The sequence below is a fragment of the Apus apus genome, chromosome 8, assembly GCF_020740795.1.
Source record: "Apus apus isolate bApuApu2 chromosome 8, bApuApu2.pri.cur, whole genome shotgun sequence".
NCBI classification, from domain to species: domain Eukaryota; kingdom Metazoa; phylum Chordata; class Aves; order Apodiformes; family Apodidae; genus Apus; species Apus apus.
Window position 1 is genome coordinate 10,693,712 of NC_067289.1, and position 24,701 is coordinate 10,718,412.

Consider the following 24,701-nt stretch of genomic DNA (forward strand, 5'->3'; position numbering starts at 1 on the left):
TGATCACCACAAAATATTATACAGAAAATTGCAACCGTAAATTGCCCTCACACTGAATTTTGAAGAAGAGGGATGTAAATCACAGGAGACATACAAACAAAAAAGAGAGAATGAATTCTCAGAAATCTCAAGGCTTAGTAGCTTTTGAATTAAGAGCACATTTAACTGTTAATTTGAAGTCTGATATTATTTCTCTGCCTGCAATTTCTGCCCTTCTTGAGAGGTACTGCCAGATGGAAAAAGGGATTATGCAAAATTAGGGCTTTTTGAAAAACTATTGAAAAACATGGGGAGCACCAGCCCTACTGGTAATGGATTTGTTGGGAGATGTTAGTTTTCTCTGCAGACAGGAGTCCAACAAAGTGGAGCAAAAATAGAAAACATTAACATTAAAACCCAGAAAATTTGTAGTACATTGCACAATAGTTTGAAATGTGATTAAAGCATCACCATATTTACCATTCAATAATCTATTCCAAATGAAATATTTCAAAATTCAGCAACGTTCATCACTAAGTAAATCACAGCTGTGAGATGTTTTGATTTAAACCAAACGTGTCTGTCAATACTGCTAGCTTACTACTCTGTTTTAAATCTCGCATGTATTAAAATAGAGTAACTCTTCAAAGCTAGGAGGAATTAAGGCACACCTGTGGAATTGTAAAATATTCTCCCTGTGGCAATGATATGGGTGAAAGACGGAGGAAAACTGATAATTCAGAGCTCTAAAAATCTCCTCCAGGCTTTGTCTTTATCGCATGCAGGACAAAACAGGGCATGGGGAAAGAGAGGAAGCAGAGTGCTGAGCACTGGAGATAAAAATAACTGGTCATCATCTTTTATATGTAGAACAACCTCCATTTCAAATTCTCGGCAAGATGAAAGTGGAATGACATAACAGGCACATGTGAAAGCAGATCCTTTCTTATTTGTATGACATTTTGCTACTTTTGTTTTGACAGACCATTCTAACAAATGCCACACAAAGGGAAAACGATGGAAAGATATGATAAATTAAAGTGATAGGGGATATTGATGTCACATGCAGGCCACAAATAAGACATTATGGACAGAACATCTTAGTTACTAAGTCCTTGAAAGAAATTACTCTGCATCATGACAGTTATTGGCCTGGTTAGCTACTTCACATGACAGATGCAATACAGTGAGTCCAACAACCACAGGCTGCTCTTCAGAATAACCATCAATGCCATACGCTGGGATCTACAAACACAAGTTTTCAGCAAGTTAAGACAGGTTTCAGCTATTTGCAATCTATCCATGTGTTGCACTGTCCTCTTGGAGAAAGAATCAGAACCGGAACCTGTTGTATGTGCTCTCTGTGCCTCAATACAGTATAGGAAATAAGCTGACTTCTAGGAAACCAAAGAACCTGTACACTTGAGTCATTATTTTTCCAAAGAAGAAGCTAAAGCCAACCTTCTGGAAGGTGGCTGGGGCAGATGAAGATTTATCCTCCACAAAATTGCCCTCATGGCCCTCATACTCATTACCAAATAGTTTTCCTGAAGCTAGTAGTGGTCAGATGTGCAGATGAAAGGGAGTAAGAACTGGGTTCCTCTGTCTCGGTTTCATGCCCTTTGAGGGCATAAGACATAAATCCTAGAAGATATGGCTAGCAAATACACTATTATCTTTCAATTCTTTTAATACAAGAATGTAAGCTAAGCAATCGTATTGGACAATTATTTTCAAGCAGCCTTCCTGATGGTATTTTCACAAATTACTTGTTGCCCAAAGACAGATACACTAAGCAAAGAGTGTACAGGAGTTGTCCACGAAGGTCTGTCATAAATATTGTCTCCACATTCAACAAACCATTGATTATATTTTTCAATCTGGTTGAGATTTTATTTCTTAGATTTTATACAGATTTGTAATTTTATATGTGCTAAAACAATGTCAGTCATTAACTAAATGGGAAGTTTAGGATTTTATAATCACATATAATCGCTTTCATTAAAAGATCTCAGAACATTTCAGAGACATTCATTAAGTCTTCTAGTACAAAGGAGGTGAATTTAACTAGATGTGAATATTTATATTTAGAATACATTGCTACCCCGTGAATTTAAGGGCTGTGCTGAGAGTCAGTAGAACATGGGTGAAAACCCATTAATCCCTTGTGGCCTCCTCCTGGTGCAGCTGTAGGACAGCACTTCCAATGCCACTGCTGCAAAGGCTTTTACTCAAACCTTGGAAGTGTCTCAAAGCACCAGCCTGAGCAGTGAGGCTATGACGCTTTTCTTGTGGATACATTCACAGGTCAAACCCATGTGGTGGGACTGTCACCAGAAGCATTTTGTCCTGATGTTTTGAAGTAAATATGTCCTACCCTTGTTGTTATTAGAAGTTGTAGGTACTTTCCTGTCAGGAAGAGTTCCAAGCAATCTTGAGTTTATGTTTGTTTGTCAAACACACCAAATGAGGCTAAAATGCAACTATGCCAAAATGCTGAAACAAAGATTAAATACGAATCCATGGCCTGAGGACAAACAAGGGCATCTGCACAGGCTACTGACCACCACCTCTATTACTGCACCATTTGAGCACTAAACACTACATTCCTGGTTGAGCAATGTCATGCTGGGATACTGCTGTCCTGATGCAATGCCGGATGCAGACTTTCACCACCAAAAGCGTTTGTGGGAAGGGAGGAAGAAGAGATTTAACTGATCAAAGACTTACAGAGATGAATCAAGAGAGTGTCAGAGGTTCATCCTGGTCTGCCTTGCCAAAGAGGTTCACAGCTGAGAACTCTTTGTTGAACAATTTTCATCTTTTATCTGTTTTTCTTGCTTGTCTTCACTTATGGTGGCCATGGTTAAATTTCTCCCTAAGATGATTATTGCAGAAAATACAGCACAAGCAAAGAGAATGCAAAGGATGATGAGATACCTTTCAGCAATTATCACCCCTCAAACCATTACAATTGGGGGTGAGAACTGTCTTCTGCTGACAAGCTAATTGTAATTACAGCTGCTACATGCCAAAATTATCTAAATTGCATTAGGCTATTTTGTCTTCCCACAGCAGCTACACACATTTTTGTTAACTTGAGCAACTTGTGTTTGGTTTATAGGCTCAGATTCCAGGCAGCTTTACTTCAGATTAATTCAAATCCACGTAAGTCAATAAAAAAAATGGTGAAGATGTCACACTCCCATTTCTTTGAGCAGTGATGGACTGAACATCCATGTGCAGTCACATGCAAATGCACACAGACTTGCTCATATGGAAACCATTGAACGGAGCCCAAATTTTAAGACACTGAAAATTCAGAATACTGTCCATGTATGTGCTAATCCCAGGAGATGGAAGAGAAGTCACACCCATCTTCATAAGAGATCTCTGTTCTCCTGCAAGGAACTGTATCGAAGGGAAGTAGACTAGTCCACAGGAAAATAAATCAAAAATCTAGACTGAAGGGCATCTCCTTGAGGAGACAGCATTGGTTCCAGACTGATAAACATGATCCTTCCTGGCTTGTAAGGGCTTCAGCAAAAAGTCCATGGTCAGGGAGCTAAACCAGACTGTTTCCCTTAGACTCTTCCTGGTCTGTTATTGAAGCAAGCAGAGCAGAACAACTTATTTTCCTAAATTATTTGCTGCCTTTTCTGCTCAACACATCAGATAAAGAAGTTTGTTCAGTTAGCTTATTTATTTATATTCCTTTGCCAAAGATCTCACCAAACAAAGGCTATTTGATGATTTATTCTTTGCTAAAGGGGACGCTTATTTACAATAATAATTTTATCATAAACTTCTTAAAAGGAGGACTTGGAACTGGAACTCATAACAACAGAAAAATCTGACTTTTCCAGAGAGGTCATTTTTGTTACCCACTTTGCACTGTAGAAGGAATGAAGGCAACTGAGCCCAGATGGGGCTGGATGTGGCATAACCACTTTGAAGTTTGTATTGTTTTCACTGGTTGACCCACCTCCCATCAGAAGGAATCATCTTCACCTAACCAGAGCTCTTCCCAAATACGAGGAGGGAAAAGGAAATAAAAGTTTCAGATGCTGGGTCCCATAGAGGGTGCTCTGTAACACAGAGGTTGCACAAGAGGAATCACTTCTAGTGCAAATAGAGAGGAAAGAGTCAAGTACAAAGACAGCTGAGCGAGCACTCTCCAGTGAGCAGCATGTCAGACTGAGAGGGAGCTGGTGAGAGCTGAGAGCCCATTTTACTCTGTCCATTTTCATAACAATCTTCAGCTATTCCAGGTAGCAGCAGTATTCTGATTGCTCTAATTTCAGACTCAGGTCAGTCCCATCTCCCTGATGAGACATTTAAGCTGGACATAAAGGCGGCTCAGAGTCAAATATGCCTTATGCCATCCCTCCTGATCCCACACAACAGCAGTGTTTTGGGGGATGCTCAGACAAAGACTCAGGGAATGGAGGACAAACTTACAAAGAGGCAATAATGTAGATCAGCTCCATATCTCTCATTTGGCACTGGCTAAGTGCTTTGCCTTTCTCTCACTGCTAACTTGTTTGTGCAGAGCATTTCACAGGGGTAATATACTCCAAGAGATAAAAATGTATTTTAAACAAACAAACAATTCTTCACACTTCTGTTTATAAAATAAAAGGTGCCTGAAAGCCAAAACCCAGTAGCCAACAGGTTTGAAGCGAGGGTTTGGGCACCCACTGGGCTGCCCTGATTTTCCCATTTCTTACATTAGGAGCATGTCTGAACTCATTAGCTCTTGATAATACACTCATTATTTTAAGTATCCATAGCAGGGAATGCCCTGAGAGACTAAACCCTTCCCTGAATTAAACCCATTTTCATCTGCCTCCTGTGTTCAAGCAGGAAGAAGAGGTCCACGGGAGGCCTGTACTTCTGCACCTCCTCTGAGATCAGGAATATGAGAGCAGGGTAACATACAAATACCAATTTCAGCCCAGCCAGTGCTAAGTAGCACGTGAAGCTTAGAAACACAGCAGCAGGGAAGGAAAAAAAGGTTCCCAAAGCTAGTCATGCAGCAAATGGCTCACACAGAAACTGGGCTGGAGGTACCTGAATGCAGCTGTAAGGATGGGGTACAGCTCTGACAACCACAGGGTGCCAGTCTGCACTGCAAAAGCTGAGCAGTTGTGGGCAAAATGAGAAGGGAATTTCAGAGAAATTTTGGACACAGAAGGATTTAGCCACATGAAGGGACAAAGGAGTTCCCTGTAGGCATAACCTTGGCAACACAAGTGAGGAGGGGTTGTTTAATTCCTCTGAGCCATCCACACAGAGAATAACATTCAGAGATCTTCAATTTATTCCTCATTGGGTGTTTATTGTTATCAAAAGAGAAACTATACATCTTCAGAAATGTCATATCTGCTTAGGCATCCCTCTGCAAAAGCCCTGCTGGAGAAAAGCCAAGTCGTTTCCAGAAATGAAGCTGAAATAGGATGGAAACATCAATGCTGTGATTGAAGTTTCACTACATGAAACCCTACTAAAGGAAGCAATGTTTGTTGTAGGGCTGTACACCCATGGTCAGATTTTTTATATTTTTATGTGCAGGGAAACACCAAACCAGTTTCCCCCAAAATCACAAATACCATCTCCTAACTTCAGAGCTGGGATAGAAACTCAGGATGGGTTTGTTCCCTCCAGGTCTGAGAGCTGCTCCATCTGGCAGGCAGTGCAGTGCCTCACAAATAGCACAGAAGTGCACAGACAGAGGCATAGTGCATGCGTAACGTGCCATCCGAGTTCCATAAAATAAATTGGAAGGAGCAAAAGTAATTTTCAAAGCACAATTCACAGGAAGCACAGGATGATTTACAGAAGTTAGGGGCTGCAAGCTGACAGGAAAATAGCTTCTCACAAATTACTTATCCTTCAGGTCAGTCACTTGAGAGAAATATAGGGTGGTCAAGAATCACTACCAAGGTCTGATTCATATGAAAAGGGCTGCTGCTCATTGCAACAGCTCTTTTGTAAAATATGGACAATAAATATTAATATTCTCTTGAACAACAGAATTGCTTTACATAGATTTGTGGATCTTCAACAATGAACCAATATTTTACTGCTTGAAAGGTCAAAAACGGAAGTATTTCTTCTCTATCTGGTTAATAAATCAATTATAACACCAATGTATTTGCCACTGTTCCACACAAATTACAAAACATAGCATAGAGTATAGCTTCTTCTAGGCCCTTCTTTCTATGGGGTTCTCAAAACACTCCTGGAAGTCACTTAGAAGTCAACATAAACAAGTTTCCGTACCTGGAGTAAAGCAGCAGCAGCAAACTGTACCAACGAGAAAAAAGCTAGTCTGGCAGCCACCAGATAAAAATGCACAACCTTTGTCATAGAAAACTGTGTCTGAAGAATGAAAGGGAGGCTTGAATCTAGTTTTTAGGTCTCTTACTAGTAATTATTATCTTGGGCCAACATCACTGGAAACCCATGGCAGCAGATACAGTATGTTAGGAAAGGTATTCTGGATTTCTGAGATGCTTTTGGCATGTCAGCACAGGGTGTTACTAACCTGCATATTTACCATCTAGCCATTCCTAACAGTAAGAGACACTTCGAGCACTGCTTCCCTTTAACAGGTAGGAGTTCTACTAAAAGACGTTCCCATTTGATTTTCTTTACATTTCAAATTTGGCCCATAACTGTTGCATATACTCTCTTTTCTTTTTAATGATGAACTAGAATGTAACCTCAGAATAAAATTTACATTTTAGCAACCACTAACAGCTTGATTTACAATAATTTATGTGCTTCTTGTCAGCACTAATTGTAGAAGATGCGGAAAAGAATTAAATCACTACAACTGTAACCAGAAGCAGCAATAATAACGAAATTCAAAATTAAAAGTAATACACCAGATCCACTCTTGCCACCTAAAGAAGACAGTAAAACCAGTTGCAGCTTTCTCAGCTTTACAGTTCCTAATTACATTTGCCTTTAGTGGCAGATCTGACATCTGGAGATGTCAGCAGTGGCAAGGAAAGGGAAGGACTGCCTGAGACAATGGCTGTCCTCACATAGAGGTGATCAGAAGTCTGTGTTTTCCTGAAGACATCTTTTTCCTGTCTGAAAATGTTATTTATGTGAAATATTAAGGTTTTGGATGCATGTCAAGATTTCCCAATCTTAAGAGGTCAAGCAGAGCCTAGCCCTTCAGTGTTTATCCATCTGTAGTGTAACAGTGTTGACTGGGCCTAGCCCAGCACCACGCAGCAGGACCTATGGGTAGCTACACCAGTTTGCTTCTATCCCACACAGTCTTGGCTCCCCCAATTACAAGGCCTCTGAAACACAAAGACAGTAAAACCTACTCACATAAGCAAGTTGTTCTGTGACAAAACCCTACTCTTGCTACCACTTTAAGCCCAGATTTGTTTTCAGATCCTCTCAGGTTGTGATTCATATGGCCTGGACTGCATCTTTATTCTATGCTGTATTTGTCTGTTTTTTGAGAAATTACCTTGTTAATAAAGTCCCTGTTCAAATTAACAGCTGCGATATCTCCTTTTGGTGTTATTTATATACTCATTTCCTTTCAAAATTATAGATAACGTCACACTTTCAAATAAATAAAAACAAAAGAAACAGCTGCAATCATCACTTGATAACATTTATTCAACATTTTCTGAAATAAGCAAGAACTTTAAGAAGCCCAGAAGCAATCAAATACAGCCACAAAACCCCCATACTGATCCTAATAAGAAGCACTATGAGAAACACACAATATTTCATGAAACAATACTGTACATCAACAACCTTTAGGAAACAAACAACTCAAACCATATGCTTATTTTACTCACAATATAAAAAACTTTAACCTTTAAAGAAAAATATAGATTCAGTCCAATTGTAGGATCCAATCCCATGCCCACTGAAGTCAATGGAAGTTTTCTCATTGATTTCAATGTTTAAAGGATCATTCCCATTGCCTCAAGAGGCACTTTAATTATTATACAAGGCCTAGCCTGAGTACTATTACAAAAATGTCAAACATCAACTTAAGAGTATGTTTCAGCAACTTTCAGTAAATAATGGAGAAACAGGTTATCTATCCATGCACGGAATAAGGCAAAAGCTAATTCATTCAGATTAGGAATAATAATTTTTACTAGTTTCTTTTTCACAACACAAACATTTTAGACTTTTTTAATTAATGGATATATTATATATCATATTATGCTTCACATTTTCCTACCTCTACTGAGAAAGCTGGCACTGACATGTCATAAAGAACTCCTCATTAATTATTGTTTTCTGTTCTGTAACAATCACAAGAAACTCATCTGGGTTTAGTAATAGTGTCTACCAAGAAAAAAGCACACACTATCATAAGCTCATAGTTTATAGCTCAAGGTACATTAAAATGTAATTCATGAAGTTCACAAATCCTGTTTTAAAATATTTTTTCAAACTAAAAGCTGCAGAAAATTGGTTCTTAAATATTCTACAGAAAATTTTGAAGCATCTAATGGTTTAAATTACTTATGCTTTCTTCTTAAAAATATTTAAATTAGGTTAGTAGCCCATCCTTTTGAAAAATTATCCAAAAAAGATACACTAGATTACAAATCTTTTGTCTTAATCAGTGTAACCAAAGGTTTGTCATCAGGGCTGTAATCTTCATAAGCAATGGGGGTTGCATCATACATTGCAGGGCGGGATTTCTTGCCAAACCTGGAAACAAGAGAAAGCTTTTGGTGAACAAACAGATGTTTGAAGAAGTTAATGGCAACAACCCACTGAGTGAGGGTATGCTGTCAAAAGCAAACCCAGAGAGCCTAGATACATTCTAAGTTGTATTGCAATTTGAAAACAAAACAACACAAAAACTTACAAAAAAAAAAAAACAAGCCCACACAACAAAACTAAACATCATCTTGCAAACGAGAAACATCAAAGGCTACAGGAATTCCGCTGCAGAATTCAGTAGTATCAGAATACAGAAAGACTAAAGAGAGAGCAAAACTGATACAGTTCCAGCGAGGACAGCATTTTATTTCAGAGCTTAATCTAACCATCAATATTAAAGCCAGAACCTGATACAGAGAATATATAAACACAGAAACAGTAAGACTTACTTACATAGTGATCTACACAAAGGATTTTTTTAATCTCCTTATGTACTATATTAAGTCTATATTAATCTAAGCTGTGCACACTGGAAGGTGAGATTCAGAAAATTACATGTTGAGGATAATATTTGGACCAGAATTAACTTAATTTTCCTCCAATATTTTTATGCAACTTCCTGACTGTTCCAATATGAATCTTGGCTGTTTTCAGTGATCTAGAATTGCTGACAAAACTAAAATTACTGGCAGCATTATGATCTGTAGGGTAGAAATCTAATTTTCCAAGTACTTCAGTTGTCAATAAGCCCTCACCAGATACATTTCTATGCACGAATATCTGCTTTCTTCTGTAACTTTTTATTAAATACAGACAAGGCCAAGTTTGCTCATCAGCTTCATGACAAATAAATCTGATTTTTTTTTAATTAGATAAAATGTCAGGAATTAGATGAAGGAATCAAGTTACAGCATCTTACTAAATCAGAGGCAGCAATGACTTTTCAATCACTGCTTTGCTCCATCAGGAGAAGGGAAGGAAACAGAGCTTTCCCTTTTCATCATCATACCAATGATGAACATTCTCCAGTGACTTAAGTCTTTCTTTCTTAAGTGTAGAAACTTTGCCCTTTCTGACAGGTAGAGAACACACGGCTTGTTGCACCTGGTGAAACAGTACAAAATGTGTTCTCTTGTGTAGGTCAGGGTTGACATGTGCCCCTAACTAGAAAAGCCTGAGAAAAGACCACAGCACAAGTGCTAGCTGTTTGTGGCCTGGTGGAGCCGTCAAGCTGCCAGACCACACCACATGGCTTAGATCCGCCGTTTTGAGACCTCCAGAGTTGTTAAATGGGAAATCTTAGCTCAGTGGGACTGTATCTAGCAGGTCTGCACAAGGATCTTATGCTACTTGATTAATTGATGACATCAAAGAAAACATAAAACAATCACCAATACAATCTGCAGGAGACAATGATTCAAGGGATACTATACAGTGAAAAGATGCAGGTTCCTGCTAGAGAGATTATTGGATCAATTTTGCCTACAACAAAAACATACAAACAACTGAAAAATATTTCTGCCAGTGCAATCAAACACGATTATTTATCCAACAAAGCGTGTACATCAAGTGGGAAAATCTCGATCCCAGGAAGCGCCGAGTTTGGAAAAAGACTGGAGGGACACAGTGGATAATCAGTTTAACGTTAATTTTAATGCCATACTGTGTCTGATGAACAATGATGTGCACAAAGTGTGCACTAAGTGTGGACTAAGGAAGTTCTGCGGCCTCTACATTTAGCATTGACACTCAATGAGTGACAATAGTGCTCCAATATGTACATCACAGATACTTACCAGTGGCAATACAGGTCATCACGAAGTCAGATAAACGACATGAGAGTTAGAAAATATACTTTGCAATGAAACATTGAATAAGAACAACTGGTGTAAGCTGACAAAGAGAAATCAAGGGTTCCATGCCATTTCTGGGGACAGTATATATTCAGTGTAGGAATTGTTATTGGCACAGGCAGCTCTGGTTGTGTGTATATATGTGTGTGAGAGAAAGACTACAAATTCTATTTCGGATATGGAATGCGGTTGCCTCTCCACTTCCTTAGCTGGACATTTCTAAAGCTGGCTAACTATAGAGAGTCATTCACCTGAACAGCTCCATTCTAGTAGAATACTTTTGAGAACATTTGACAGCTGAACTCAAGGAACTGGTATCCTCCAACTTCTGTGGGATAGACTGGAATTTGGAGTTTTCCCAGAAACAGAATAAAGAAACCACATGTTGCTACTCTGTTCAAAAATAGCAACTGGTATAAGGAGTCCACAAATAAAGTTTAAACAAGATACAGAAAAGAGACCAGAATTTTTTTTAAAGAGCATACCCACAGAAGGAAGGGATTATTTTTGCCTCCACAGGAGGAGAATAATGAGAAGAATAATTTCCTCTGCATTATTCAGAAAAAAAGGCCACATGCACAAGTGGTACTTTGCATTCCTTAGTAATAGCTAAACTGTTATCTTGGAGTTCCCTCAAAGTTGAGGCTCTGGCAAAGGACCAAGCAATTGGCATGTGCTGTAGTGATCAGAGCATACGTGTGCATGTGAGCATGCTTTCACGAAGAGGTAGCTGACTGAAACTCATCACTGAAACCTACATCAGGAAATGGTAAGAAATGAGCCTGTGCTGAAGCTCATCAGATTCAGGAATCTTAGACCCTTGCAAGCCTAACACAGCCAACTCAAGCACAGGAATGTGAAGGATGTGCAGTGGAGAAAAGCTCACCCTGACAAGATGACTTAATCAGGGTCTGATGAAGCAGATTGTTCAACCCACATGTAGACACAACAAGAGTCAGCATGTAAAAGTTAAAACTAAAAAAACTACACTTGTAATAGTGCATTAAGTCTACTGCTAACGTTATCTAAGACATACAAAAGATTTACAGTCTCTGTAAGCAGATACTTTATTAATTCAGTGTGGATGCTTTCCTTAAGTGAGCGATCCAGATTGTTTCAACAACAGACCCTGGTTCAAATTCAATGGAGTCTTGTGGCTGCAGTAGCCAGTGGTCAACTATCTCATTCAGTGTTTATTCTGACTTTAAGATGTATAGACTAGCTGTGGTACACCCTGTTAGAATGCTGTCTAGTTCTGACCTGCTAATCCTAAAAACATTCACTAGAAGTAGACATCTTTTAGTAATGATCCTTCAGCACATTAATTTTCTCCTACAGCCAAGTACCTTGATTAGCAAAGATCAAATTATAAGAAACAAACAAGTAAAGACCTGCTGATAAACATGAACAAGTACTTTTAAAATAATGTACTGAATATGCAACAGGTATCCACACTCCCTGGACACATATTGACTTTAAGTTAAACCTTACATTTAAAGAAGATAATCTGCTGACTTTTCCTTAGACCTTCATTTTCCAAAATTACTAATAAGTTTAGGTGTCTAACTGGGAGTGATTTTCAGAAAGTGCTGAGAATCTGTTATTTGAAAGTAGGTCTCTTAAATGCAGCAATTCTGAAAATTCAGACCTTGATATTTTTAATATGGAGATTTAAGAGTTTATGCAAAAACAACTATAAAAGTTGTGCTCCTTTTCCTGGATTGAAATGACCAATACAGTGGTTTATATCTTCCTGAAACTGAAATAAACACAATAATCTTCACATTGAACCTCTGTGAAATTACCTGACTTTCAGGTCTATCTTGGTTTTTTATAAGGCATCCATTATCTGAGAGGAACAGAGAATTACTTGGAATGAAAACATTTATTTTCATTTGCGTTAGGCAGAAATACTTTTCCCAAGACAGGGAAACCCTTTACTGATAGGCTCCAATAATGCAATTTTTAATTGCATAATTTGGATCTGAAAAGTCATCATGCATATATCCATTCTTCAGAGGCTGTTTCACCCTGATAAAACTTGCTTTTAAACTTCCTCCTTCAGTAATAAACAGATTGATTCAGAGTAATCCAGACATTAGTAATAAAGACCTGAACTAGCTCAGTTTCCAAGATTTGAAAGGTTTGACACAGGAGATGTTTTACCACTTCCATTACCTACCAGTAAACCTGTAAATGTAGGGACGATTCAGATTAAAAAGGTCCTGCCTCACTGGTACACTTTTCCTTGGTACCCTTAGATAGAAAGCTGCCAAATGAGCTTTAAGAAATAAGAAACCCCAGGTGTTCCACACTGTTCCACAGGAGACCAGTTCCAGTCCTTGGGGAAGTGCAAAGTACCACTTCAGTGAGTACTAAACAGGATTGACACATTTGTCACTACTGCAGTAGCAGAAAGGAGGTGTTTAATTTGAGAGATTAACAGTATCATTTTGCACCTTTCTCTTCACCCTTGGAGATGTGTAGTATGTAACAGCAGACATCCAGAAGGCCAAATAATAATAATATAAAACTATCAAGCTTTTTATGGGCCATAAAGCATCTCCCTCCTCTCCCAATATACTACTAAAGGAAAAAGAAGTTCCCAGGCTGTGTGTGGTATGGAGATGCTGAGCTCCTACTGGAAGAGATGTAAGGCTAAGTGGCAAAGGAGTCTTCAAGGTAAGACTTAAAACTGATTGTCTTGCTATGTTAAATCAGCTATTCACATCTTTCTTTTAAAAATATTTACTGACTAATATATTTTGACACTGAACAAATGTTTTCTTGAAAATCTAGTTGGAACAGTTTAAAGAGCTATTGCCCAAAGCCACAATGTGATTAGCAGGGTCTGTGAGAAGTCCTCATCCATTTCAGATAACTTTGATGATTTCAGCAGCAGTAAAAATTAACCTATTTAATTCACACTGAAACAGAACTGGAGTATTCAGAAAATGAATTGCCAGCAATCACCAACCAGTATGCATGCATTTCTCCAGGTTAATGCACAGCAACATGTCTCCCTCCATTTTTTTAAAAGCACTTCAGTGGTAAAATACATAAACACTCTTGTTGGAATTTGAAGTGATCTTGACAAATTGAAGAAATGGGAAAAATAAACAACAAAAATGAAAGTTCTACCCTCTGAAGAAGGATGTCAAATATAGAAGAAACAATACTGGCTAGGAAGTAAAATGGTACAAAGGATCTTTGGGGGAGGAAAAGGTCTAACACCTCGGAATTAAATCATCAGTCTGAACATTTAAAAAAAAAAAATCAGGCTTCATTTTCAGATGCATGATGAACTGGATTGCCATAAATAAGATACAGGAGGTAATTACTCAGTGCATTTGGCACAGGAAAACCTTAAACTGGAGAACTATTTTCAGTCTTGGGTACCAACCTTCAAATAAAAACACATACAATCTGGAGTATGTCCCAGGGAGAGAATAAAGGAGCTGATATGATCCAGGAAAAGGTACTGAAAGAATGGGTTAGTTTAGTCTAGGAAAGAAAAAGGTTGTTTTGTTTGTTTTTCTTATAAAAAAGAGGAGGGGGCACACAACACCTGAAGTATATTACTACTATAAAGGGAAGAGTGAAAAATTATTCTTGATGACAAGCTGTAAAGCAGTAAGAAAGAAGTGGCCTAACTCATAGCACAGGAAATCTAGTTTGGATTTTAGGAAAGCCCTTTCTAACTCTCTTAAAATACTTTGGAGGTTTTTAAGCACAATTTTTGGCAGGGAACTAAGTGAGATTAATGCTATATCAGCGCAAGTGGCTTACACTTGAGCTCTTGAATCCCTTCCAGTCCTACTTTTGCCTTATTCTGATACCCAGTACCCTGGGCTTGCAAATGCTCCACTAAAATTAAAGGTCAAATAATTACTATCTCTAGTGAAGCAAGTAAAAAAGATCTTTATTTTGAGGCAAACAGGAGTCGAAAAATTGGTGATTTGAAGAGAGTCTCACTAAATAAACTGGGAAATTCATCACAGAAACCAATATTACTTTCCTGTATAATCAAAGTACTTCTGTGTATCAGTTAGAGTATATACATCCCAAACCCAAGATCTTACAGGCTAGGAACTCTGCATCTGTCCCTTTTCCCAAGTTCCATCAAATAAATTCAGAACGACACTGTTTTCAAGGAGTTGTGCTGGATTGTCACACTTCAGATGAGAACAGAATAGGGATCAAAAAAAGAACAATGAGCAATACCAGTGTCCCTGTCTTTTCCCAGCAAAGCAGCCCATTCTCTGCCAACAGCAGTTAGACGCACTACAAGTGGCCTGAAATCACGTAGTGTAACAGATTTCTTTGAAATTTCCATCCCCACAACAAACCTGGCATGTCGGATAGAAGCAATTGCATTACTGAATTCACTGTCAATGCTTCTACAGTTGTAAAATTCTTCATAAGCAGGCCTGGAGGAGCCTTGATATTCAATGCGGCTGATGCGACATATTCCCACAATCAGAATGATCAGCATCAAGACAAACGCGACGCAGAGAGCCCCAATTATGATGTAGAGGGAGTGACGAGGCATATTTGTTAAACTCTCTGCCATATGCCCAGACTTCCACTGCAGATCTGCCAATAAGAAATAAAAGGCTGTCATTAATTGGTAATTTACATCTTTCCTGCTGAATAGAATTCTTTTCTGGTATTCACTGTCAATACTTCTGTGGAGACTTTGGAAGGCAGGGGGATATGTGATTTGAATCTTCCCAGGGCCTTTATGGATTTGTCACCATGCCTAACATAAAAGAAATTTGAATAGCACTATCTTGATCCTTTCCCTGTTGTTTTTTTCTAGATTTTTAAGGTCATATAGGAACACTCACCTAATTTCATGTCCTGTATAACCCACATCACAGAATTCATCTAGGTATCCTTGCATTAAGTTGTAACATGCTATGTGCTCTCTAAAGGCAGGTATGTTTTATGTAAAAGCTTCTACTAATCCAAATCTCTATGAATTTTGTTGAACCTTCTACCAAAATGTGCGATTTAATATGTTTTAAACATACTTGTTTTTTAAATTGAAACCAGGTTTTTGTTATGCCTGTCTTCACTAGACTGCAGAGACTTCAAAACCAGCATTTCAAGGTCAAAAAGGGCATCTCATAAGATGTAGCAGTACTGAGCCCACTAGAGTCTTCTCTCAAGCATAATTTCCCTGAGAGGTCTCACAGCAGACCTTAAAGTGAAATGAATCTGGTAGAGGCTTATTGTATGTATGTATTCCAGAACTCCTTTATAAATAGTCTTAATGCCCAAACTATTGTCTATCAATGCCAAACAGATTGCAAATTGCCTATGTCCTCAGATCTGTTTTTCTCTACTATGGATCAGAGTATTTCTAATTAACCTGTACTTCCCTCTAGGGTTCATTTTTGGCATTCTTTTAAGTGCATGGACTCAAATTATTTCAAATCAGGAACAGACTTGAATCATTCTGACTACAGAAATCTGACACTCTGTCAAAGTTATTTCTATCAGGTGACTGTTCCTTTTTCAAATGGACTTTTGCTTTGTACTGGTTTAGAAACTCCCTTTACTTAATAACAAACAGTCTGGGAATAGCACTATCAAGCACATGCTTTGGGAATTTAAGACATTCTTAGAAGCCGCCTCTCGAGGATGTTGATGATGGCAGGTAACAGATTTGAGCACCTGAGCTGAAATCACAAGATTAGTGGCATCTGTGGATATAAACTCCACCTGTGGTAGAAATATAGGGGAATGTATAAGTAGGAAGAAAAAAAAAAAATCCATTTTAGAGGAAGACAGGAAAAAAGCCTGAAGCTATGACATGTGGGATTCACCTGGGCAGAGTTTGAAGGAATGGTTGCCCTTTGTTTATAGTATTAAAGGTTGTCCTGGAGCACCTCTGAGCTTGGGCTTAGACTTTTTGTCTGCAAATGTGAGCTGGGTTTACAGGAGTGCTTGTTTGTGTTACCTTCTTCAGAGATCAGTAAAGTTTTGATCAACCTGAATTATTCAATGTTTTAATGTTTCTAAAGTTCTTGTTACTGCAGTTTGCCCTGTCAGGATATAAGGAAGAGAATACAGCTGTGTTCTGTGAAGTTTGGGATGGGTTTCTATTTCTGTTCAGCAGCACATTTGTCACACACGGTGGTTTCTGTCAGTTTGTCAGACTAGGCCAAATTCAGATCTAACGTGCATAGATATAAGACCAGACAGTTCTGATCTAGACTCCATGTCTGCCATCTCTGGTGATAAGGATGAGATAAATTTCCTCCTTTCTTCCTCACCAGATAAAAATATGAACATTAACAGCTTATACTCTAAAGATTAGAACGAGTGTATGACAGCTTAGAATCACAATACTCTCAGTTGTCATAAGAATGTTCATAAGATTAACTGAGAATTAGAATTCAATGAGCACCACACAGTCTGTAGTAGAAATTCTTTGTAATGTTAGTTTTCAAGTAACCACATAGTTTGGCTTTCCTTGGCAACTACATTAATAATTACAAAATAGCAAAGGTAATTATATTAACAACCAGTAGGCATTAGAGAATTCATATGAGGCATTTTGTAAGCATTTTTACAGTGAATGCTCCATTAACTTTTTAGGCAAATACATTTCATTTTGAAAAGAAAAATATCCTCTGTATAATTAAGATGTATTTAATCCTATTTAATTGGAATTCCTAATACTGGTAAAGACCATGAGATGACACAATAAACATCACAGTTCATTCAGGCCACATCTAGCTCTTGCTCTTGTCTCATTTGTTATATATACAACACTTGAAAATTAAAGAGTACAGCCTGACAAGAAGATAACCCTGAAATCCTGCTAGGGTAGTCATTTCAAACAGATAAAACAGCTGGTGAAAAAATGGGGAACTATTAATAGTAAATAGAGAGTTGTTCTACAAAAAAAGACCTAGTACCAACAATGTCCTTCCTAGCTAGTAACAGAAAATCACAAAAAATAAAATGTGATCCATTTAGTCAAACGACTCCTGAGCAGCATCTTGTCCCCACTGAGAAGTCTCAAGCCTGGCTTCATCACGTGTTTTCTCCAGCATCCAGAGGGATGGTCTGATACAAAGGAAGCCAATGGAGCATTTAAACTTAATTTCCAATATATTATTAGCCATTATCCACAAACTGCTGAAACAATATGAGAAATATTACAAGGAGACATGGAAAAATGAACAAAAGCAGATTTACTAATAGATTCTATCTTTAGAGCTGAGCAGAAACCTGCTGCACCATTGACCCAACTCCAGTGAGATCAGATGTGCTGCACCTGTGTGTATAAGTGCAGGACACAGCCTTTCTGTTTCTAGATGTGATTCAAATTGGGTTTGCATCAGCTGGTCAACTCATACCTCAGGGAGACAGTGAGAGTAAAGACCTTCCTATGGATACATAATTCTGTAGAAAAAAATCTGCAGACCAAAATTCTTTCAAAACCTTTCTGCAAAGTGATTTTTTTGCAAAACTTAATCCCTATTTGCATAATCCCTTACGTACCTGTTAAAATCCAAGCACTTTAGGAAGGCTTCCACAGCTGCGTGTATAAGTTACTGCACTGGCTGGAGAGGCTGAATGTCCACACATGTATGACTACTTTGAAATATTACGTTGTCCCATAACAGCACATAATTTTACTTTGGTGCTTTGTGAAAGTGACTTTAATAGTAAGGTAACATAAGACGTGCTGATGTAAAGCTTATTGAAGGATCTATTGGTAACCTTCAGATTTAAAGCTTTCTTATTTTTCAAAATATATCTTTATGGGACTACGTAAAGTTATCTTTTTCCTCTTTTCATTAATTCAAAACCAATCCAAGAAAGAATTTCCTAAATTGCCTCTTTCTATCCCCTATATTATTATTATTATTATTATTATTATTATTATTATTATTATTATTATTATTATTATTATTATTATTACTACTACTACATATAATTACTAGCTATCCTGGTTTTTTAAATAAAAACAGTAGCTTCAACCTCTTCAACTGAGAGCAAATACTATTTGTAATCTTTGTAGTCTGCCATCTTTGGTTACAACAGGAAACACTGAAACTGATTTCACAACCAATAGTTAATGGAAGAGGAGGTCATAAACCTGTCCATATGAAACTTTTCTGTCAGTCCAGCTATGAACAGAGAAAAATATAAATTTCATTATTATAATGTATATTTTTTAGAAATTTTTAGAAAAGTATAAAACTTACGTATTTCGCAGTTTGCACCAACCCATCCATGTGAACAATGGCAGGTGTAACCACCAGGCTGATCTATACAAGTTCCAGCATGGTGACATGGGTTGCTGTCACAGTCATTTACATCAATATCACATTCTTCACCTTAAAGCAGGAATAAAATCCAAAATCAAAACAAAAAACCCCAAACTTCTATATAGTGAGTGCCTCATGTAGCAGGTACATCATCAATCACTTAATTTTTCTCTAGCTGCAAAACATCTTATAGCTCAATAGCATCTTTATTCTCAGAACATCAAAGGTATTCTATAACTGCTGCAAGAAATAAGTCTCACACAGCGCCCAATATGGAAATATTATCCTCATTCAACCAGGTGAAAACCAAGTCTGAAGTCTATGTGACTTGAATAACACTACCTAGATTGTGTGTTTCATTTCTTTAAAGTTTCATCTCAAGAAAATGTGCTTAAACAATTTTTCAAGTATATTCTAAAGTGCTATAGAATAATGTAAATAATCAGTGCCTCTGAGAAACAGCCACAGTACAAAGGAAAGCTAAGTCTTTCCCAAAAAATGCCTTTAATGAACACAGATCAAAATGCATTATTTGATCAACAAACCAGCTATGAATGGCTTTATTTGTTACTATCAGCTTAGATATTACTGTGTATGACTAACAGCATCAGGTTGTGAATTATCTTGACAACAGATACTTGGATTACACCATTCAAGTCAGTTTAAATACAAGGCCAAAGGATTAAATGGGCTGCTTACCATCATTCTGAAAATGTAAATGGATTCATAACAAGCACGTAGAGCTCTTAGCAACTGCACATTAAGGTAACTGAATGACTTGTTTCTTCAGCTTCCAGGAATGAAGGTCAATGTTAAAATATTCCCCAGTTTCAACAGTGTCCAAGTTTATTGGCTTACCTGGAAGTCTTTAAAGTGTTATTTTGAAAATGCAATCTAGTCTCAAGCAGGAAGGTCATAAGGCATGTTAAATAACCGTTAGCTTAGTGAATTCTCCTTAGTAACATGCTTTTTTTGCTGCAAAAAATTCAAAGCAGTTGCAAGTAATATAAAGAATTTTTCATTCTTGCTAGACTGATTACAATTCAGCAAATTCCAAATGAATTTGCTTCCTTCAAGAGACACAGTCTTATTTGGTATTTTTCTTCTTTTGGACACAGTGAAAACTGACAACTAGACATTCTGTGTAACGTACAAATTACTTGCCTGAATATCCAGGTGCACAAATACATGTAGCATTTAGACCTTCGCTGTCACAAGTGCCACCATTCTGACAGTTGATGTTAATACAAGGATCTTTGTATAATTCACAGTGCCTTCCTGAAAAAGGTAAAATTAGTAATCGCCATTAACATGACCTATACTGACAGCATGAAATCAGTACATGTGATAATTTACCTTCACCTGAACAACAGCAACAATGTGCAGCTTCCAAACCTGTCCTATTAGGCTAATGGGATAACACTAAAGCCGTGGATTTTGCACACCTGTCTCTCCTCTGCTCTTCCCACCCACTAAGGCTTTGGAGGAAGTGAGGCAGGGCAGTTTCTCCTAGCAAGAAATGCTTAAGTTTCTATGTAAAACTAATGGTGTGATAAAACAATCTGATCAGCTATCTAATAATCTTCAGTAAAATGTAAACAGGAATTGTCTTTAGTAAGAATTTTATGTAATAACTTCTTTAATAATATACACAAGCATTTTGATGCTTCTCATTTACTTCTGCAGAAACCTGAGGCGTATAACTAAGGCAATAAAAAGAGGAAGCAATTATTCAAATGTATAGGTAAAAGTAAATAATTGGCTTACTCAGCTTCATGCCACTACCTTCACTCCTGCACTCTCAGATATGGGATATGACAACCCAGCAGCTTTGCCTAACAGAAGGCAGTGCAAGCCCTCCCTATCTGGCACATACAGGGTAAAGCACAGCACGTTTCTGGGGTGGGGACAGAGGCTCTGCTGCCACTGCTACATGCATCGTTTTCTCTGGATTTAATTTTCAGATAAAACTAGAAAAATCTATACATTAATCACCAAATTAGTGCACGGATGGCATAGAAACATTAAAAAAAAAATGTAGGTAGGTGATTGACTGGTGAGACTTCATTTATAATGCACCCACTTAGCTAAAATGCTAAACTATCTTCAAATTTCCCCATTCTTATGCTTTTTGCAAGAATTTCAACCAACCAAAGAGCAGGACAGAATTCGGAATGCTTCCCTGTGGTAACACTTAAAAATTACAAACACATATTTCCCTTTTTAAGTTGGTTCATGTTTCTAAATATTTAGTATCCTGCAAACCAGAAAGATACATAACCCATAGAAGCATAAACCCATATGGCTTATTACGTATAAAAATTGCAAAACAGCTTAGGCATCAGGAAAATGCAGTGAATGACAGTGAAGGAATTCAGTTTCTTGTGGAGATTACAGAACCTACAGTGATGGAAGATTTGTTTAACCTTGAAGAAGTTAGACAAATAAATATGAAAAGTGGACATGCAGCTGATCCTGCCTTACTCCTTCCCAACCTCCTTCATGAATACCAAGTGTGTTGCACTGGACCTGGGCAGTCTGTGAATTTGAATTTGGAGATTTTGGGAACAGAATTATACAGAGAAAATATATATTAGTGAGAAAATAAATAAATTAATATGGGAAAGAAAAACCAACAGAATAAAAGGAGTAAATACTACACATATCAGATGCATGTAAACAAGCACATTTATTTAATGAGGGAACAATTAGAACTAATGAACTTGGTTCTCTTTTGTTCAACATGGTGGTTATGCACAGCAATGCAAACTGACATGAACTTCATAAGAACAACAATCTGAAGGAAATAGTGATAATTAAAAAATCTATAAAATCAACTTATTTTGATTTTTTTATCATGTATACACACACACACACACTCACTATAGACCTGCTGAAATAATTTGGTCAGCCTGTAAGCAGCTAAAAGGCAGAGCACCTAGTTGGAGCACCCTGGAGCTAAGCAGCAGAAGGCAGCAGAGCCAGAAGCCCCCAGGCACATGCTGGCATCTACTTCAGTCCAGAGCAGTGATAACAGCTCCTGTCTGTGTGCCAGCCAGGAGATCACACGCAGGAAGGCAAGGGGTATGGGCAGAAAGGGGGACTACAGACAGGGAGGTCTGGGTTGGTGGTGGTAAAATTGAGGCCTCTAATTGCCCACATGGTATCTTGAGCTGCCTAACTCACCTCTGTTCATTAGTGTCACTGAATACCTTAAACATGGGAATGAGAAAAGCTCAGTAATCTGCAAAAGTTGTTTGCAGGGCCAGGTCCCCTGCTTTCATTAAAAGCAAGATGTGCTGCACACACAGTGCTTTCAGCTGCAGGTATAGGTCAGTTGAGAACAGAACATGAAGTCCTAACACTATGGTTAAGTGTTCTTTAGACTGTCATGAAAAGCTGAGGGTCATTTCCTCACTAAGCCTCTAAAATGATGAAATCTGTATCTATTGTCAAAAAGCAGTGAAATCACCAGCATGAAATATATATATTTAGCCTCAAGCAGCTGTTAAGTGAGCATAACTTACCAACACAGATAATGATTGATATACTTAATGAGGAAATGATGGGGTAATGTTCCTTAAAACATAGTCATTCTATTTTATATATATACATATAATAGTAATAGCATATAAAATTATATTCAAAATAATTTATTTTAAACAGAATACACAAAATAATATATCATTTTAGCCTTTCACAAAGGGACATGTCACAGCTGATATGTAGTCCTCTGTGTAAAGTTGAAATCCAATGCAAGATAAAAGATTTTGTATAACAAAACACATACTTTTCTGCTCTGTTTTATACATTACTTAAGAAATGCCCAAGGATGCCCTCATTCAAACATACCTAGGAACAGCTTAAGTTACCATGGGAAAGCAGTCACAGACCTTCTACTGTCTCTGGATTTTATGGTCTTCAAGACAAACAAACAAGATACAGCTTTCATTTTTACTCCTTTGTGCCAATTGGTTTCAAATACTAATCTTTTATCACTATGTTTTTAACTCACTTCACTGGAGAAATAAATTTTGAAATAATTTTGAAAGCCCTCTATGTGCAATGGCTCCTAACAATTACTGATGAAAAAAAAATTATTTAACATTAAAAAAAAAAACCACAGAAAAACCACACAAAAAAAAAACCCAAACACCAAAACAAAGCAAACAACTCATCACTTTCTAACATATCTTAAAAGCAGCAGACAAAAGTACATCTAAGAACAGAGAGAAGCCATTTTTCACAAGACAAAGACATGCAATTCTCACAGACTAGCTAAATCTGAATCAATTTGAATTATGGATTATGGAATCAGGTTTACACTGAAGTTTGTTGGCATTAAGTTTATATGTGGGATGTAATTCTGTTCAATGAAGAATATTGCATATCTCTCTAACAGAACCTACCATAAAAAATATATACAGCAATTAAAAAACCAAGAGGCAAACCCCATCCTACCTTCATATTCAGCAAGGCACACACACTCATAGTGGTTGATGAGATCTCTGCAGGTGGCCCCGTTCTGGCAGGGTGTAGAAAGGCATTCATTATATTCCTCTTCACAGTAAAGGCCGTGGTAACCTAAGTCACACAGACAGGAAATAAAACAAGCTATGTAACACTTCCCAATAAAAATTAACAATTAAGTAACTATAGACTGTGGACAGATGCTTGCTCAGAGAAATATACCGTGCAGACACATACCTGTTAAGACACTGATTTTAAGGACATCTGCTCCCCAGGTGGCATTACCACAAACACCCTGGAAGCCCAATGTCCTGAGAGAAGCCCCTGTGATAAATCACAGTGAGGCCATAAGCACAGAGGCTAGTGAGCAAGGCCACTAGGAGCAATGTGGCTACCCCACACTCTGTAAAAAGGAATAAACTAATATCCATGTATCTCCTAGCTTTCTTGGATCCTTACATCAAAGCCGCTTTTCATCAAAGCGGTGATAATTTTATAACAGTAGTCAAAATTATAATGTATTTTATCTTTCATGCTGTACAACGTCAAAACACTGTAGAAGGATAAGAGATACTTAATTTTTTACAAGCTGTAGGCAGGTATTACCGTCTGTTTACGCAGACACAGAAAGTAGGACCACAGAAAAGCTAAAAGATCTGGTAATGACCACTGACTCACTTCTATCATGAGGTAAGAAGTAAGGAGTTAATCCACTTGAAATAGCAGTGTTTCAATGCTTTTTAAAGTCTTGACTTACTCATTGTGTATAGCTAGGAAAGCAATGAAGAGTGAGCATACAGTGAACACAGATGCCAGGGAAAAGGCCTGAAATACGAAGTGCAGATGCTGCAGTGTGATTTTACTTCAGAGAATCTCTTATTAGTAGCAAAACTTCTAGATATGAAATGAGGACATCTTTGACAAACAAAGCACCAGAGAGGTGCAGATTCTCATCTTGGTATTCACTCTTCAGGTCTAAGCTTTTCCCAAAATTCGCACAGAACCATAGAAAATGCAACTGGCACCTCCAGAAACCATTTCCGTTCCCTCTCCCCCCTTATAGAAAATGAAAAATGAAACTCAATGAGGATACAACAGATGTTAGTACTACACAAGATGTACATGCAATATTACCCATTTGATTCCGCACAAAAGTGTATTTTCATAGTAAACAATTAATTGGACTAGTAGTTTGAGAAACATTTCAGAATCACTTTCTCCAAAGCTGTTAGGCAAAATTAATCATGCTGAATGTTACAGGGTTTTTATTAGTCTATGATGAGGTTTACCTAGCTTAAGATAAACACATATTTGTGTCTACAGCCAACACACAAACCACCAAAATCAGAAAACTTAGAAGAAAAGCATATGAGAATTCCCTGAGCTGAACACAGATGTAATTAGGTATTTTGAGGAGGGGAGCGGGAAATATCCCACG

At 37.7% G+C, this 24,701-nt stretch overlaps 1 protein-coding gene across 1 annotated transcript in view; it reads right to left on the minus strand.

The window, feature by feature from the left end:
- Nucleotides 1–7,606: 7,606 nt before the first annotated feature.
- The window catches only part of DNER (delta/notch like EGF repeat containing), a 112,331-nt gene continuing 95,236 nt past the window's right edge, over nucleotides 7,607–24,701 (minus strand). Inside the window, exons 9-13 of the mRNA XM_051626712.1 lie at nucleotides 23,255–23,377; nucleotides 19,958–20,071; nucleotides 18,731–18,862; nucleotides 14,849–15,095; nucleotides 7,607–8,691 (exon numbers count right to left, since the gene is read on the minus strand). Of these exons, the coding sequence (XP_051482672.1) occupies nucleotides 8,580–8,691; nucleotides 14,849–15,095; nucleotides 18,731–18,862; nucleotides 19,958–20,071; nucleotides 23,255–23,377 (728 nt within the window). The 3' untranslated portion in view covers nucleotides 7,607–8,579. The remainder of the gene's footprint in view (nucleotides 8,692–14,848; nucleotides 15,096–18,730; nucleotides 18,863–19,957; nucleotides 20,072–23,254; nucleotides 23,378–24,701) is intronic.